The sequence below is a fragment of the Camelus bactrianus genome, chromosome 5 (assembly GCF_048773025.1).
Source record: "Camelus bactrianus isolate YW-2024 breed Bactrian camel chromosome 5, ASM4877302v1, whole genome shotgun sequence".
NCBI classification, from domain to species: domain Eukaryota; kingdom Metazoa; phylum Chordata; class Mammalia; order Artiodactyla; family Camelidae; genus Camelus; species Camelus bactrianus.
The window spans coordinates 24,004,178-24,020,767 of NC_133543.1; the positions used below are offsets into that span (position 1 = coordinate 24,004,178).

Below are 16,590 nucleotides of genomic sequence, written 5' to 3' on the forward strand. Positions count from 1 at the left end.
GGCAGCTGTTTGAAGAATAATTATCACTGATATTAGATTATTACTGATTTATTAAAATTCCTGACGAGATGCTAGAGCAGAAATGTTCAATAAACCATGACCAGTGGATCAGATTTGGAACTCTGCCTGTCTGTGTAAAGAAAGTTTCTTGGAACACAAACACTGCTGTTTGTTTATAACAGCTGCAATAACAGAGAAATGTGGTAATACCTGTGTTTATTTCACATACCATCTAAAGCATGCTGAATCCATCTTTCAGCAGTCTCCATAGTTCATTCGATAACACTCATCTGATCATGTCCATCTTTGACTCAACAATTTCCCAGGACTCCCGTGACCTTGGGCCAAATCCTCCTGCTCTTATATGAGAAGTGTTTGGAACCCAGCACCCCGTTGTTTGTGCATTGTCAGTGGCTGCTTTGGGGCTATAACTGCAGAGCTGAGTAGTTGCCACAGAGCATGCAAAGCCCAAAATATTTACTGGCTGGTCCTTCGGCAAAAATGTTTGTCAGTCCCTTACACATGGTTGCTGTTGGCTGTTAGTTTGAAGAGTCCTCAAACAGCAGTAGAAGCCCTTTCAAACAGGATCTCCTCCTCCCCCATCCCCGCTGCTTTGAAGAGACTTCTGAACTTCCTTTGGGATTTGGATGTTCAGAAGCCATGCCTGGCAATGTCCTGGGAAGCCCGTGTGAAACAGAGCATTCATTCCTGGGGTGTTGAGGGTGTTCCTGGGTGTTTCTCCACACTGCTGAGAGGAGTGTCTGGAGCCAGAGCCTTCTGCAGTTCAGCCTCCGCTGCATCGCCCGGGCCTGCGTGGCAAGGCCATGCCTGTCAGTGCTTTCTCAGGGATTGCGTCATGAAGGGTGTCACTCGCCTCAGTCAATGTTGCTCTTGTTTCTGAGGTGAATTGATCTCTGTCTCCAATGGCCTGACCCAAATTCTGATCCCCAGTGATCACCTCTTATCTAACAGGCCAGGCCTGGTCTACTTGTGTTCTCTAAGTAACAGGAATAGACACCTGGGGGAATAGACACCACCCACCACCCTGTGGTCCAGCCACACCCTCACCTTTCTCACCAGCTTGATTTTCTGGATGCTGGGACGCTCCTCCCTGGACCAGTCACCCGCTCAGGCTGAAGCAGCTGGGAGCCATAATCATCCCTGCCAACCCCCACCCCCACCCCATCCTGCCACCAATATCCTATTTCCCTGCTGCCTGGTCCCCCTTGGCCTCCAGGTCTGTATACCTGGTCTGTCTTGCCTCCTGTCTCCTGGGTCCCTGAGTTCCTTGGGTCTAGACTGTCCCCTGGATTGGCTCTTATTCATCCAGCCTGGCACTTTAGGAAATATCTGTGCCGTTGGCTTTGTGTGCACAGCTGGAAAAAGACCTACAGGGTCGCTGCTCTCACAGAGGCTTCGTTCATTTTGGGGAGAAATAATAAACAGAAGAATGACAGATGGCAGTAAGTTCCAGGAAGAAAAATGACACGGGGAGATGGGATTTTTCTTTTAAAGTACTTGAGGCACTACTTTGGAGGAGATGGTCGAAGAAGGCCTCTCCCAGGAGGTGTCTTTCAGCCCAGATGACACTGAGGAGCTGCCAGGTGGGTGGGGACGTGGTGGGAGGCTGAGGCAGAGTGCGGGCAGGAGCTGCGCGTGCGCCGGGTCCCGGCTGTGCGCATGCGCACCGGGGGCAGCGCAGAGGGGGCTGCGGCGGGAACAGAGGGAACCCCGAGCAGCGTGGCCGGTGCTGATGTGGGAAAAGAAGGCAGAGGGGCGTGGGTACCGTGGCCCTGCAGGCTGAGAGTCTCAGTGTGATGGGAGGAGGAGGGGGAAGAGGGGGATGGATGTTCTTGTGAGAGAGCCTGGCCTGGCTTGCCCCTGCCTGGTGCCGGCCTTGACCCGCCCTGTTGTCCACTGTCACCTCCACGGGGGAGCAGGGAGGAAAGGGGGAGGGAAGTTCTGTCTGTTTCCTTAAGGACATCGGGGTGGAGACCCGGGTGGGGCTTTTGGTTGCTGGTCAGGGGGCTGTGGAGCTGTTACAGCTTTGGGCTTCCGTGGCCCTCATTGACCTGGGGATGTCCATTCCAAGACATGAACGCTATTTACGATTTCGCTCAAAGGGTCAGTGGGGACCCTCACTGTGGTGCCTTTGTGGCTCCCTAAGGTTGCTTGGAAGTGTAGCCCCGACCCTGGTGTTGCAGACCTAAGGCATGATGTCATAGTCAGACAGCAGCTTTGCCTTGTGTTTTGTTCCACGTCTCCTATGAAAAGAAGAAGAAGAAACGTAGAATTTCATTGAAGATAGAAGCCTGTGAAGGTTTGTTGGGGGAATTTTGAGGGTGTGTGTGTGTGTGTTTTTTCTTTTTGGGTCTATTGCTACAAATCTGACCAAGGGGCTGTTTTTCAGAGGTCCGGGTGATGTGAAAAACCATCATTGCCAAAGCAGAAGTTCTCTGCCCTTGAGGAAAATTCGTAGTTCTTGGAGTGAAACTGGTAGCGGGGAGAAGGAAGAGCCTGGGCTGTCTGGTGTGTCTGAGGAGGCCTTGATTACTCTGCAGTGATGTGGCCGGTGTGATTCAGGAAAGGGCTGTCTGCTTTAAAAAACTTGGAACCTGGAAATGGGCCTCTGTGGGGTTTGGGGCTTTTCCAGCAATCCTGTGGTGGAGGCCTGGTCTGTCCAGCATCCCCGTCTGAGCCCGACCAAGTTCATGGGCACGCCCAGCCCAGTCCAGGAGTTGGCACATGACCTCGGGGATGTTTGAGACAGGAGTGCAATCAGAATATGAGTCTCTGGTAACCACAGATTTGTTTTCTGTGTCTGTGAGTCTGTTTGTGGTTTGTAAATAAGCTCATTGTGTTATTTTTTTTAGATTCCACATGTAAGGGATATCATACGATATTTTTCTTTCTCCTTCCAGTTTACTGTGATAATCTCTAAGTCCGTCTATGTTGCTGCACATGACATTATCTCTTTCTTTTTTGCGGCTGAGTAGTATTCCACTGTGTGTGTGTGTGTGTGTGTGTGTGTGTGTGTCTTTATTCAGTCATCTATTGATGGATCTTTAGGTTGCTTCCATGTCTTGGCTATTGTAAATGGTGGGGAGACAGGGATAAATTAGGAGTTTGGGATTAGCAGATTAGATCAGATTAGATAAACAACCAGTTTCTACTGTACAGCACAGGGATATTCAGTATCTCGCACTAACCTCTAATGAAAAAGAATACGGAGAAGAATACATACTTGTGTGTGTATAACTGAATCACCAAGCTGTATACCAGAGACTAACACAACATTGTAAATTGGCTATACTTAAGTTAAAAAAAAAAAAAAAGAGTATGGGTCTCTGGGAGGAACTGGAGGCTCTTTCTTGTACCCTCTTTGTCCTTAAGCCCTTTTCTTTCACTCGGCACCTTGCTTTCAGTCCTGGCTGGAGGAGGGGGTGCACACCTGAGGGTGTTTGCCTCAGGCTCAGAGTGTCCTGCCCCTGAAGCAGGTCCCTCATCTTACCTGGGGGCCTTGGATCCTCCCTTTCTCAGCTCTTTGCATCAGAACTGTTTGGGTAGAGCTCACAGCCACCCTGAAGAACAGCCCACCTGTCTCATGCCTGCCTGGCAGCACCGCTGTCTTCCAGGACCAGCTGTTGGGCAATAGCTGAACATCTTCCTGCCTCTGAGCCACTGTGCTTGCTCTTCCCTCCACCTGTGCATCTTCCCTCCAGAGAGGTCACTCCCTTCTCCCCGTCAGTTCCCTTCATTCTCATTCGTTGTGACACTTCAACTACCTGTCATCATATATTCATTGTGTGTGTGTATCATTTCTCTCCCCCACTTAGAATGTATGCCCCCAGAGAGCAGGGAGTCTTGTCTCTTCTGTTCCCCCACTGCACCTCAGGGCCTTAGTACATGCCTGGCACATAGTGGGAGCCGTGAGTGAATAGCACCAGTGCCTCCCCTAATCCCAACTCTGTGTGGTACAGTTACAGCTAAGGCTAATTTGAAAATCACAGTAATACAGTAATGTTTTTGGTGAGACAGGAAATAAGAGATTCCCTCTGGACTCGTCCAGGCTGCTCTAACTAGCTATTATGTGCGATCCTGCCATGGGAGCTATTGTTTATCCTGGAAAGCAGCTAGTCTGTGTTGATATGTGGCTTGTGGAAGGGCTCCTTGCTACATGCATGACCTCGGGCAAGTCACTGATGTTTTAAAAGCCAGCCTCCTCTTTTGTAAGAGAGAGGATATCATATAACATATGTCATAGGCTTGCTGTAAGGATTACGTGTGTGACAAAGCTTATCGAAGCCCTCAGATTAGTGAATTACATGATGTTGATGTTGAGTTATTGCTCACCCTGGCCCACACGTACCTGCAGTTGGTACCACCGGCCAGAATCATCCCTTTAGACATGACACTGTTTATTCATTTGAATGCATGGCCTCAGGAACCTGTTTATGTAGCTGTTCTTCAGGGTTACGGGGGGTGGGGCCTGACTAGACAGGAGAGGAAATGAGCTGTGCTCTGGAGGAAGGCAGGCCTGCCCCCCCCCCGCCCCCCGCCAAAGAGACAGGCAAGGCTTGTCCGCCAGAATCAGCCTGGGCTGCAGAGACAACACCATCACGGGGCCCCACCCCGGCCAGGTCGGGACCTGCTGCTCTGGGCTCCAGGGAGATGCTGTTCGGCTCTTCCCTGGGCCCCTTTCTGAAGGTGTTAGCTCCACAGAGTGACTTTGGCCTCTTAGAAACAGGCCATGTGATTGTCACTGTCTTGTTTGAAAGATAAAGCTTTCCTTTGTGGGCTTGGAATAAGCTGGGTGCGGCCAAGCTCGCTTTGTCTCTGAAGTGGGTGCTGTTGGGGGGACTGTTTCCGGTGTGAGTGGTGAGCTCGGGCACTGGGCTGCAGCTGCCCTTTCCCAACAGGGAAGATGCCCTGGAGTCAGTGGGGACTTTGGGTGAAAATGGACTTGATCTTTTATTTTTTTAACAGCTTTATGTATGGTTCCTGTGCAGTAAATGACACATATTTCAGATGTACAATTTGATGAATTTTGATAGATGTATCCACCCATGAAACTACCACCACAGTCAAGATAGCTAACATTTCCATCACTCCCCAAGAGGTGCAATTTTTGAATTCCCAATTTATCCCTTCCCAACTTCTTTACCCTCTGGTAACCATAAGTTTGTTCTCTATGTCCATGAGTCTGTTTCTGTGTTGTAGGTAAGTTAATTTGTCTCTTTCTTTTTAGATTCCACATATAAGCAATATCACATGATATTTTTCTTTCTCTTTCTGGCGTACTTCACTTAGAAGGACAATCTCCAGGTCCATCCATGTTGCTGCACATGGCATTATTTATTTTTTATGGCTGAGTAGTATTCCACTGTGTATGCGTATACCACATCTTCTTTATCCAGTCATCTGTTGATGGACATTTGGATTGTTTCCATGTCTTGATTATTGTAAATAGTGATGCTGTGAATACTGGAGTATGTGTGTCTTTTCAAATTATATTTTCCTCTGGATATATGCCCAGGAATGGGATTGCTGGATCATATGGTAAGTCTATTTTATAATTTTTTAAGGAGCCTCCATACTGTCCTCCATAGTGGCTGCACACCAGTTTACATTCCCACCAACAGTGTAGGAGGGTTCCTTTTTCTCCATACCCTGTCCAGCATTTATCATTTGTGGACTTTTTAATGATGGCCATTCTGACTGAGGTGATATCTCATTGTAGTTTTGATTTGCATTTCTCTAACAATTAGTGGTGTTGAGCATCTTTTCATGTGCTTGTTGGCCGTCTGTCTTATTCTTTGGAGAAATGTCTGTTTAGGTCTTCTGCCCGTTTTTTGATTGAGTTGCTTGTTTTTTGTTGTTGTTGTTGTTATTAAGCTGTATGAGCTGTTTGTGTATTTTGGAAATTAGTCCCTTGTCGGTCACATCATTTGCAAATGTTTTCTCCGATTCTGTAGGTTGTCTTTTTGCTTTGTTGATGGTATGCTTCCTTTTAGAGCCTGAGTCCTTTTCTGGGCAAAGGGCTGTTACTGGATTCCTATTCCATGCAGCTGGCTAAATGTCAGGAAAATTGAGAGAACAGCCCAAGAACTCCATTCTGGATGTTTCCAGATTCCAGAGAGCATTTAATATTATCCACCGACTTAGGTAGGATCCTTTTTCAGATTCTGCTGCCTAGAAGTTTCTTGAAATACTAAGGACACTCCCACAGCGCCCCAAGAATAGCATTCCCTTCTAGGTACAAGTTTGAGTCAAAGCTTAAATTCATACCTCTAACCCAGAAGGGCATGACAGTGATACTGAAATTCTGAGCTGTTCTTTGACTGGATAGTGATGGTTCCCTCCCTCTGTGACCTGGTCCAGCTGCCTACGACACCTGCAGGGTGAAGGGTGCCTTTGTGAGTTTAGGTGCAGGTGAGTTGTCCACCACCATGTGGCTTTAAGAACTCAGATGAGATACAGCAGTGAGAGTCAATGACTGAGATGCTTCGGGGTAGGGGGACGTCAGTGTACCTGTGGCCAGTATCCTTGAGTTCTGAGGGTAGAATACACTGTACTGGATGCCTTTTTAAGCAGTATTTAATGCCTTTGCAATGGTCAGAGGAACGTGAATGTTGATAAAAAAAAAATTCAGAGCATTGGAACGTGAAGCTGTCGAAAACCTGGGACTTTTCCTGGTTCGGCCTCGGATTCATTTTCAACCCCAGCAGGCACTTGAGTCACTCTTTCAAAACTGTTCAACACAAGAGAAAAGATACTGTCCATAAAACACACTGGTGCAGAGGATCCCAAGCCCAACTTTGCGTCCTTGCAAATAAAGAATACAAAATAAAATACTTGGTAGTCCCCAAACCCAGATAAATTTTTTTAATTGAAGTATAGTCAGTTTACAATGTTGTATTAATTTCTGGTGTATAGCATCATGTTTCAGTCATACATGTACATACATATATTCCTTTTCATACTCTTTTTCATTATAAGCTATTATAAGGTATTGAATATAGTTCCCTGTGCTATACAGTAAGACCTTGTTGTTTATCTATTTTATGTACAGTAATTAGTATCTGCAAATCCTTTACTCCCAATTTATCCCTTCCCGTCCTCTCTCTACCTGGGTAACCATAACTATGTCTGTGAGTCTATATCTGTTTTGTAAATAAGTTCATTTATGTCCCTTTTTTTTTTTCCAGTCCCAGATAAATTTCTCTGTGGTCCTTTATTTAAATGCAGATAGATATGAGAGATATATTTGTGCTCATTTTAAAATACTGGATTATAGAGCTTTTAAAACTCATCTTTATTGTATTTCCTCATCTATTAGATATTTTAAGCAGCCATACATTTTTTCTTTTTCATCCAACCATTCAATAAACATTTATTGAGCTCCTGATGTCAGTAGCTTGTGGAAATAAAGAGATGACAGGACATACCTGCTCTCTGCCCTCCCTGGGTTTCCAATTTAGTGATGATTCCATCCTATGAATAAATGGCCATCATGTAATATAACCTTTTTGTTGGGTATTTGGGTGGTATCCACTTCTTATCTATAATAACACTCTTCTCTTTTATAACTAACACTGCTTCAAATGTCCTTGCACATAATGAATGGACTGGATTTTGGTCATTACTCTAACTGTAATATCTTTCCATGGAAAGTCATTTTAAAATTAATTTTAAAACTTGTAACTGATGAAACCTGACATTCCTGGCAGTCAGTGGGAATGAGAGGTTGGGGTTAATTCTTTTTTCATTAGCACCTTCCTTTCTCATTAACGCCCTGTCTATGTCAGTTTCTCTGAAACAGCAAGTGAATCTGCTCTGTGGTTCTGTTGCTCGAGCTCTGCCTCTCGGGGTGGCCGAGATAGAGAGGGATCTGCATTAGGAGGAAGCGAAGATGAAAATGATTTCTGGCAGTTCCGATGAAGTCCTTGCTCATCTCACAGTTGGTTCTGTGCCAGTGAATCGTGGCGCCTGCACCTTAAACGTAGTTCTGGGTTGTGGCTGCTCCCAGAATCCTTGACATGTGGGTTCTGCAAGTTCCGACTGAGTGACTCAAGAGTGGAGCCTGGTACCTCTGACTCCACAGCTGAGCCTGAGGGACAGCAGGCTTTGGGAGCATGTCCCAGGGGAGCGTGGTGGGGGGCCAGCATTGCCCCCAAGCACAGCCTTTCTTGATAAATCCCCAGATATTGATTGACTTGATGATCTGGACAATCAGGGTTTACCACCCAATTTCCTGGGTTTAGCTGAGAAACCTATAAAAACTGATAGACCTTTTCCCACCAGCAGGACCCCCTTTCTACTGAGATCTTGTCTCCTTGGACTCCAGCTATGGGAGAAAGTATAGCTGGCAGTGATCTCTCCTTGGCTATCCTGCTCAAGGATGTGGCAGCATCTTCCAGACCCTTCTTATCCTTAATGTCATGGCTTTCCAGAAATGAAAAATCACAGAAGCTGCCAGAGCACCTGTTTTGAGAGTCTGTCGATCTCTCCTTTGATCAGAAAACTCCTGGTGTGGTAGAAACCAAAGCTTACTTTCCCCAGAGGGAGCATTTTAAATGTTTTTGACTACTTTGATCTCATCTTCATCATGTACAGTAAGTTATAGGAACGCAGAATTGCAATTGTCATGTTGGGATTAAATTTTTATTGCTGAGGCTTTGAAGCACAGACAAAAATTTAAAAGCCCGTTAGTAACTGGAAATTGTAATCCTGCTGAGGATGCATTTTACTGTATAATAACTGTAAAACAGTGATAAATACGAAAATATTATACTAGAATTTGGAGGAATTTATTCACCCTCATTCCTTTATTAAACTGTATAGAAATTATTCTTGAATGTTCAGTCTTACCAAATATAATGGGTTCTCATTAGACTAAAACACATACAAAAATATTCTGGTATTAGTTTAAAATTGCAATAAAACTTTTAACAGTTCTTGCAGGTTTAACTGTAAAATACAAATGTGAGAGACAATTTCATCACCTAGAAAGATATAGTTTGTCTAGCCTTATTTGTGGGAAGACTGTAGTTGATTTATTTGTTGGTTTGTTCATTCATTCACTTACTCCCTTACATAACACACACTTAGTGATGACTGCAGTATGCCAAGCTCTGTACCAGCCTGTTGGTAAGGATACAAAGAGAGGCTGGGGATCATCTATGTCCTTGTGTGTTTTATTGACTCAGTATCTTTTATCTTGTGTTGAAATGCCTTAAAATAGTGACTCAGATAACTGCCTGAGTTGAAAGTGAACTTTTTTCTTTTCAGATTGGGAGAGAAAAGATGCCTACCCAGGTAAAGGCCAAGGTGTTTGATAGCCTTGTATTCCATTTTCATTTTAAGGGAGAAGATAAAGACAAGTTCTTCATTATGTTTAGTGTTGGAGTTGCTCGCAGAACAGTGGCATCCACGAGTCTTGAGGGTGGTTGGGATACGATTTCACAAAACCTTTTGGCTTCTGCCTTGTGTTTAATCTGAGTGTGTTCAGAAGGAGCAGGTCAGAGGTGTTTGCTGGCTAGCACGCCCATAATGGTCCTTAGGAGGAAGCGTAGCATGGTGGATAAGAGCCATCGTGTCTGGAGCCAGGTTATCTGGGTTTGGATGTGGATCTGTAGTCACGTGGGGCAAGTTGCTTAACCTGTCTGTGCTGTGGTTTACTCATGTGCTAAATGGAGATGGGAATGACAACACAATTCTCACGTTGGCAGGATCACATGCATTAATCCATGTAAAGTGCTTAGGATAATAGCTGATGCATAGGGCTCAGTAAATGGAGTGGTGATGGTAGTGGAGGAGGAGCAGCAGCAGCAGCATAGTGGTAACAGTAGTAACAATATTAACAGTAGTAATAGTAGTAACAGTATTAACAGCAGCAGCAGCTGTAGCGATAGTAGCCATAGCAACAGCAGCGGTGTTAGTGTTGGGGCAGTCGTGATGGTGAACATCCACATCCTTCTCATTGTGAATTCCTTTATTCACCCCATGTCACAGAGTCACAAAAGGTCAGCCTCTGGTAGGTGGGGTCAACAAGAGAGAGTAGGTCACATTTGTTGATGGACTGTATTTTAAGAATCGAGGAAAGGGGTCTTTTTAATGCTGATGTCACAACTTTGCGGTCTGCCTAGGGTGTGCGCCATCAGTGACTGTCACCAGTAACTATGGGTTAGGGGACTCTGTCCAGTAGCCCTGTTACCTTTTAAGGAAAAGGCAAAAGGTTACCAGCCCTTGAGAGACCATCAGCACGGGCTCGGCTTCTGCCAGCCCCCGCCCTCCCTCACTGGACTCCCTGTCATATTTGTAGCCGTGCTGCCCTTCCCTCTGTGTGTGAAAGTCTCCCATAAAGCAAGTTCAGTGACTGGTTGCTCACACTTCCTTGTCTCTCCCCTAACCCCTCTGTCAAAAGTCTCTCTTGATATCTCCACAAGGGACACTGGCAGTGTCTGGAGATGGAGACATTTCTGGTCGTCATAGGTGGGGATGGCTACTGTCAGTGGCTAGCGCGCGCACGCACGCACGCACGCACGCACACAACAAAGAATTATCTGGCCCAAAGTGTCAAGTGTGTTGAAGCTAAGAGACCCTGACTTAACCGGAGGGTCAGGGCCTCTGTGTCTGGCTAACTACAATTGCTGGTAATAGTTAAATGCTATTTTTACACGTGGACTCCCTGGCTGGTGATACAGGCTCTGGGCAAGGAGGCTGGAGATGGGGGAGGTGGATGTCATTTATCTGAGGAGTGGCTTCTTTACAGAGAATACAGCTGCCTCTGAGTGGCACCATTGCCGCCTGTCAGCGTGACCAGCCTCTGGCAATCTTCGGAGCTCTGGAGAAGCAGTCAGTGCTTTCAATTCAGCGTGAGAGCAGAGCTGGTGGCTGACTCCCGCCGTCCGTGCCAGCTAATGACGTGTCAGGGAAAGGCTGTGAGTCATGCAGCCCCTGGAGGGGAGTCATCTCGTGACCCTTTGGATAAAGTGATAAAGCTCTGCATCATCACTCAGGGAGAGATTTCTTTAGAAAGGATAAGAGCATTTTCCAGAGGCTTAATTTTTTATTTATATACGTAACAGGCAGTTATGTAGTACTTATGTGCGAGGCGGGGTTCAAAACGTCTTCTAAATCTTAATGTATTAAGACCCCGCAACAACCCGAAAGAGGTAGGCTTATTCTTTTCACACTTTGACAGATGAGGATGCAGGAATGGAGAGAGAAGGCTCAAACCTAGGAAGCTTGGCTCCAGAGCCTAAGCCCTTAACCACTGCGCTATGGATGAAAGTTGCTGAATCCATGTTTGGTTTCTTTCTTCTACCCTGGCTCTGGACTTCTGACTGGTCACAACGAGGCATCAGGGAATTAGGCAGTCCTGACACAAGTCGCCATTCCTACTTTTATCTCTGTACCCATGATCGTATTACTTCCTGTCTGTGAATCTCAGTTTTCCCATCTGTAAAATGAAGTCATACCTACCTCCTGGAGAATGTGGAGGTAAATGGAATTCCTTATATATGTGCATGGCATGTAACAGGCCTTCAGGAACTCTTCGTTGTAACCATATTTTTAGCCTGTTGCTCTAATGTCATGGCCAGCTTGTCTTACTGCCTGTAAGTAAGGTACACGCTGAAGAACAGAAAATAAGCCTGGTCAGATATTTTTTTAAAATGTGCGAAGGCGCAGACTACTACAGATCTCAACGTCGTGAAGAAGTCTGATGTTTGGTGTTGGGGAAATGGTGAGGAGATTGAGATTATGCCAAGCACATGGAACCAGACTTTCAGGATAAGGATATGGGTTCTGTTTCTGTTGGTAGTTTTTGTCCGCTCCAGTGGTGCTGTCTGTAAACCCATAAGGACACAAATGTCTATGTCAATTACATGTCTTTGTTTCCGTTCTGGTGAGTTTCTCTCTTGAGCTGGCAAAATAGGAAGCCTGGGTGCCTGTTGGCCAAGGTTCACTGCCTGTGCTCTGAAGTTGGTGGATTGATCCAGTGTGTTTCTTTCTGGGCGGGATCAGAGCACCTGCTCAGAGCACAATTGCTCTGTTCCCAGCAGAACCGAAGGTGGCAACTTCCCATTTGTCTCAGTTCCCAACTTCTCTGCATTCTGGTACCCACACTGTGACCTACTCCCCTGGCCCACTCCCAGTTCATAAGTGAGTCTGGCTTCTTTCCACATAGGTGGCTATCCTGTTGGCCTTCTATCTTTCTCACGTGCACAAGTTGGACTATCTTTCTTTGAAGAGTTTCCAGGGGAGAGGGGGCCAAATTAATCTCTCCTGGTGTGTGTGGAATACCTTGTGTACAAACTTAGTAAATACTCGTGTAGGCATGAGGATAATGTGTCTGTAATTTATCCAGAGAGAAGTGTACTTCTCTGTAACCCACAGCCAGATACGTAAGAAAGGAAATCACCACGAGAGAATAGCCCGAGCCTCTAGACCTATGCCCGGCACATAGCAGTTGTTCAATAAATATTTCTCGACTGAATGAATCTGTCATTAAGTGTATTCCAAAATCTCAATATAGTTAAACTCTAAGTTATCCAGCATGCCTAGATTCTGAAACTGTAGCTTCTATTAAGTATTCCCAACAGAAATAAAGACTTCGCAAAAAATCGGAACATACTAGAGTATACAGCACTAAAAATACCAATGAACTTGGTCAGAAGTTACTTCAGGCTTTGCTGTACTTTGGGCTTGTCATTTTGTGTGTCAGTAACCACCACGTGGACAGGAGGAAGAACTTGATCCAGTGCTTTGGTAGGATGCTGAAAGAATTTTCTCTCTCAGCCGAGTAGCCAGAAATAATTTTGTCACTTACTGTGAAACATGTATTGCAGAACAGACTGATGTGTTTCATACCCTCTGGACCACTCAAACGTGGCCTCTGTCATCTTTAACATGTGGTGTGTTAGGCCAGGTCTTCACATGATGCTTTTTGACTGTGCCAAGTCCTGTTCTTCATGTTGGAGATAGAAGTACAGAGCGAGCGGGCGGGCGTGGGCGAGCATTCACCAGACAAATATGCAGGGGCCAAAGAATTTTTGAACTATGTACATTTTCTTTTACAGATTTGAAGAAAACTCTTGCTGTGCTGTTGGATAACATTTTGCAGCGCATTGGCAAGTTAGAGTCAAAGGTGGACAACCTCGTAATCAATGGCACCGGAACCAACTTGACCAACTCCACCACAGCTGTTCCCAGCTTGGTAGCACTTGAGAAAATTAATGTGGCAGGTAAGAATCGCAATTCTATGCCCTGATGTGGAGTCAAAGCCTGCTTTTAACTGGGAGGAGAATATAGGAGCACAGTGGTTCTTACTGGTATAAGATAATCCCCTAAATGCGGTCGGGCCCCTGTGAAGCTAATTTTAAATTTATTTTTGAATAATATGATAAAATGCTTTTATGGTCTTGTCATGATGTGTGATATCTGGTGGTTTCTATGACATATTTCACATAATGAGCTCCTGAAATTACTTTTAATGAGAAGATTCCTAGCAGGGGTGAAGGAAATGCAGAGGTGATCTGGGAAGCTCATGCCATGTAGGGTCCCTTCCCCGGCCCCATTTTCATCGATTTCACAAGTCCGTTTCACATAATAGATTCTCTCTTCCCGGCTGTTAAAGAACCACCACCATTGCAGAAAGTGCCTCCTTTGTGTATCTGGGGAAAGAGAAATTCTGGAAATGACACTTGGGCAATTAGTGGTCCCTGCCTGATCATGGTCACTCAGGGACACCACCATGCAGTTCCCACTGGGCTGCCTTTTGTCTGGCCCCTTCTGGAGTCTTGGATGAAAGAAGAGAAATGAATTTAAAAACAAAACCCAAATCACACATTGTGTGTATTGTCCACAGTTCACATTGGAACCCCCCATCCCCCGTCACGCTGTCTTGGCGTTGGCCTCTGGACCTTTGTGGTTGAGCCAGGATGCACCCTTGTTAGGATGACCACTGTCATTTCCTGGGGACCTGGGATAAAGTGAAGAGCTGAGGATTAGGACTAGGTGGTTTGGGTGAATGGCTGTGAATGCATTGTCTATCCTCCTGGTGGGGTGGTATCCAAACTCTAGTTAATGGATAAAATGAGTAGCTGGATTACTTTTGAAAATTTAAAACTCTACTTTCGTATACGTTTAGGCTTCTTTCTCCCTCTTTCTCACAGGAGATTCATAGACTTAAGTGGGAGAGAGATTCATTTCCATTCCTACCTCCCAGCGTCAAAACATTTAATTGTTTCACGTTAAGCAAGCTGGTTGTATTACCTTTCTTCTGTGTTCTTTGCCCTTTAGCAAGTTTTAAATTGCAAAATAGATTTCTAATAATCCAAAGTATCCCACCAAACAAAGGTATTAAAAATAACTTTTAATTACAACACAGAGGTGTCTCCTTGGCCATAAATCCAGTCTTCACTGCAGTTTCCCACAGCTTCTGTAATTAGACAAGAAAGCCTCCCACTGTGTTGAGCTGCTTATTAATAAATGGAGCCCAGGCCTCTCCAGTCTGCACTCCTCCACCCCTGTTCCTGGTAGGGAGTGCTGCTGAAAAGGTCCTATCTGGTTGCATGGCAGTTCTGCGTGATCGTACTTCCGGTGTTGGGGAGGGGCGCTCTGCCTCTAACAGTGCTGCCTCCCACTGCTTCTGTCCTGTTGGGCCTGTGTCAACATGCCTGCTGTCCTGCTCTTCCCTGAGAAGGGATCTCACTGCTCTGCCTGTGCCGTTGGCGTGCCGGGCTCGCAGGGAGACTTCCCTGCCAGGGCTGCAAGTCCCAGGGAACAAATTTTGAGTAGAGCTCCAGGAATGAAATGGGTGGGAAGTGGTGGCTACTTCTGCAAGTGGAATCCCAGCCCTGTGTATTGAACTGGGTCACTTGGTTAACACATCTCTCTGAGCACATTCTCCAAGTCATTGGCTCTGAGTGGGGCTCCTTTAGAAGTATGTGCCATTGGTACTGTATTTCTAATATTTACAGAACCAGAGTATTTTGTTTTTGTTTTTGTTTTTCCCTTTTTGGGAAAAGGGAGCGCATATAGTATATGCCTTGGATAATTAGCATCATTCTTACTCGTTTGCATCTTTCATGTGTGTCACACTCCATACCTTCGAGATTCTTACTAGCCAACCAGCAAGATAATACACATGCATAAAGTAATATAAACTGTGGTCACCCTAAGCAGAGGGTGACTGTGGAAGGCTTCTGACAGTCAGAGGTGAACATGGAAGTTGGGTAGGATGGAGGCGACTGATAGAGATACAGATGAGAAACGGAGTGTGACCCAGAAAAAAAAAAAAGTTGGAAAGAAAGAGAGGAAACTATCAACTAGCAACCATCCAGTAAATCCCAGTGCATTTCCCTTGACCCTTGAAGGCATGTGATTTCATTTAATCTTCTCAACATCTCAGAGAACTAGGTGGTTTTATGAGTGTAAGTATTTGGAGAGGGGGACCTTCGGTACTGGAATCCCCTGAGGTCAGCTGAAGACCCACTAGTACCTTGTAAAGGAGAGATGGCGTTGCTCCTTCTTTCTTGCTTCCATTTGTACGTCATCCCAAATGGGTGAGTCTAGAAAAAAATGTGCTACCATTTTCTTAGGAGGTTCCTAGAGAGCTGACAGTCTCTGGAATATTTAATACTCTGTCTGATAAGAAAGTTCTTTACATCTAAGGGTCTGTTCCTTTGGCTGACCTGTATATTAAAAAGCAAACAAGCAAACAACAAAACCAGTCCCTCTGTGCGTGTGTGTGCACATTCATCCCCTTGCCAGACACTGTTGGCCGCAGTGAACACAGACATGATATGAAGAATATGGGCATCCTCCTTCATTTCCCCCAGAGGTTGGAGGGTCCTTTATATCTTGTGAAATAACCAATGTATATTTTTTATTTGCCATGTCTGCAGATGAGGGTGCCAGAAAGAAGGACAGGCACTTAAGTCCCTGGTCCTAGCTCACTGTCAAGCTGTCACTGCTTTTTTGCCTTTTCCCTGATCCGGGGCTGTGCTGGTCATCCTCACACCCCTCTTGTAGCAGGAGTAGCTCTTGAGTTGTGAGAGAGCTTGTTTTTACGAAGTTCCAATCCTAGTCGAGTGGGATTTTTCTTTCTCCCTTTCTGCATTAAGACATGTGGTAATTGCCCAGAAATGTTCTCCCTGGTGTGTCTTTACTGCTTGCTCTGCTGTCGTATGCTTAGTGATGCTTCTGGTTGCTTATTGTTGTGTCTTATTGCTCGCTGATGTATCTTCCAGTTGGCTATAAACTGCATCTAAATTGGGTACTGTGGCAGTTGAAGAAGAATTCCCTGAATTTATTTTCTTTTGGGGATGTGTGTGTGTGCGTTTGTGTGTATGTCCCCTTTCCTTTCTCCCTTAGCTGTGTTCTATGTGGCTTTTATCCAAAATGGCTTTCCTTTCCAAATTTATTCCTGTTGGGCTTTTTTATTATGTGGAAATGAATGTTCCCCTAGAGAAATTTACGTGGAAATGAACTTTATTGAAATCAAGAATCAGTATTGAACTGCATTTTTTGAGGCCTGTTGATCTTATGGAAGAGGAAGGGGAATCAAAAAAATGAAGAAAC

General features: G+C 45.3%; 1 protein-coding gene across 6 annotated transcripts in view; it reads left to right on the top strand.

Annotated features, from left to right (window-relative positions):
• Nucleotides 1-16,590, top strand: part of MGAT5 (alpha-1,6-mannosylglycoprotein 6-beta-N-acetylglucosaminyltransferase) — a 333,558-nt gene that overhangs the window by 127,352 nt on the left and 189,616 nt on the right. For all 6 annotated transcript variants that reach the window (XM_074363551.1, XM_074363550.1, XM_074363548.1 and 3 more), the window contains one exon: nt 13,086-13,250. In XM_074363551.1, coding sequence (XP_074219652.1) covers nt 13,086-13,250 — 165 coding nt within the window. The remainder of the gene's footprint in view (nt 1-13,085; nt 13,251-16,590) is intronic.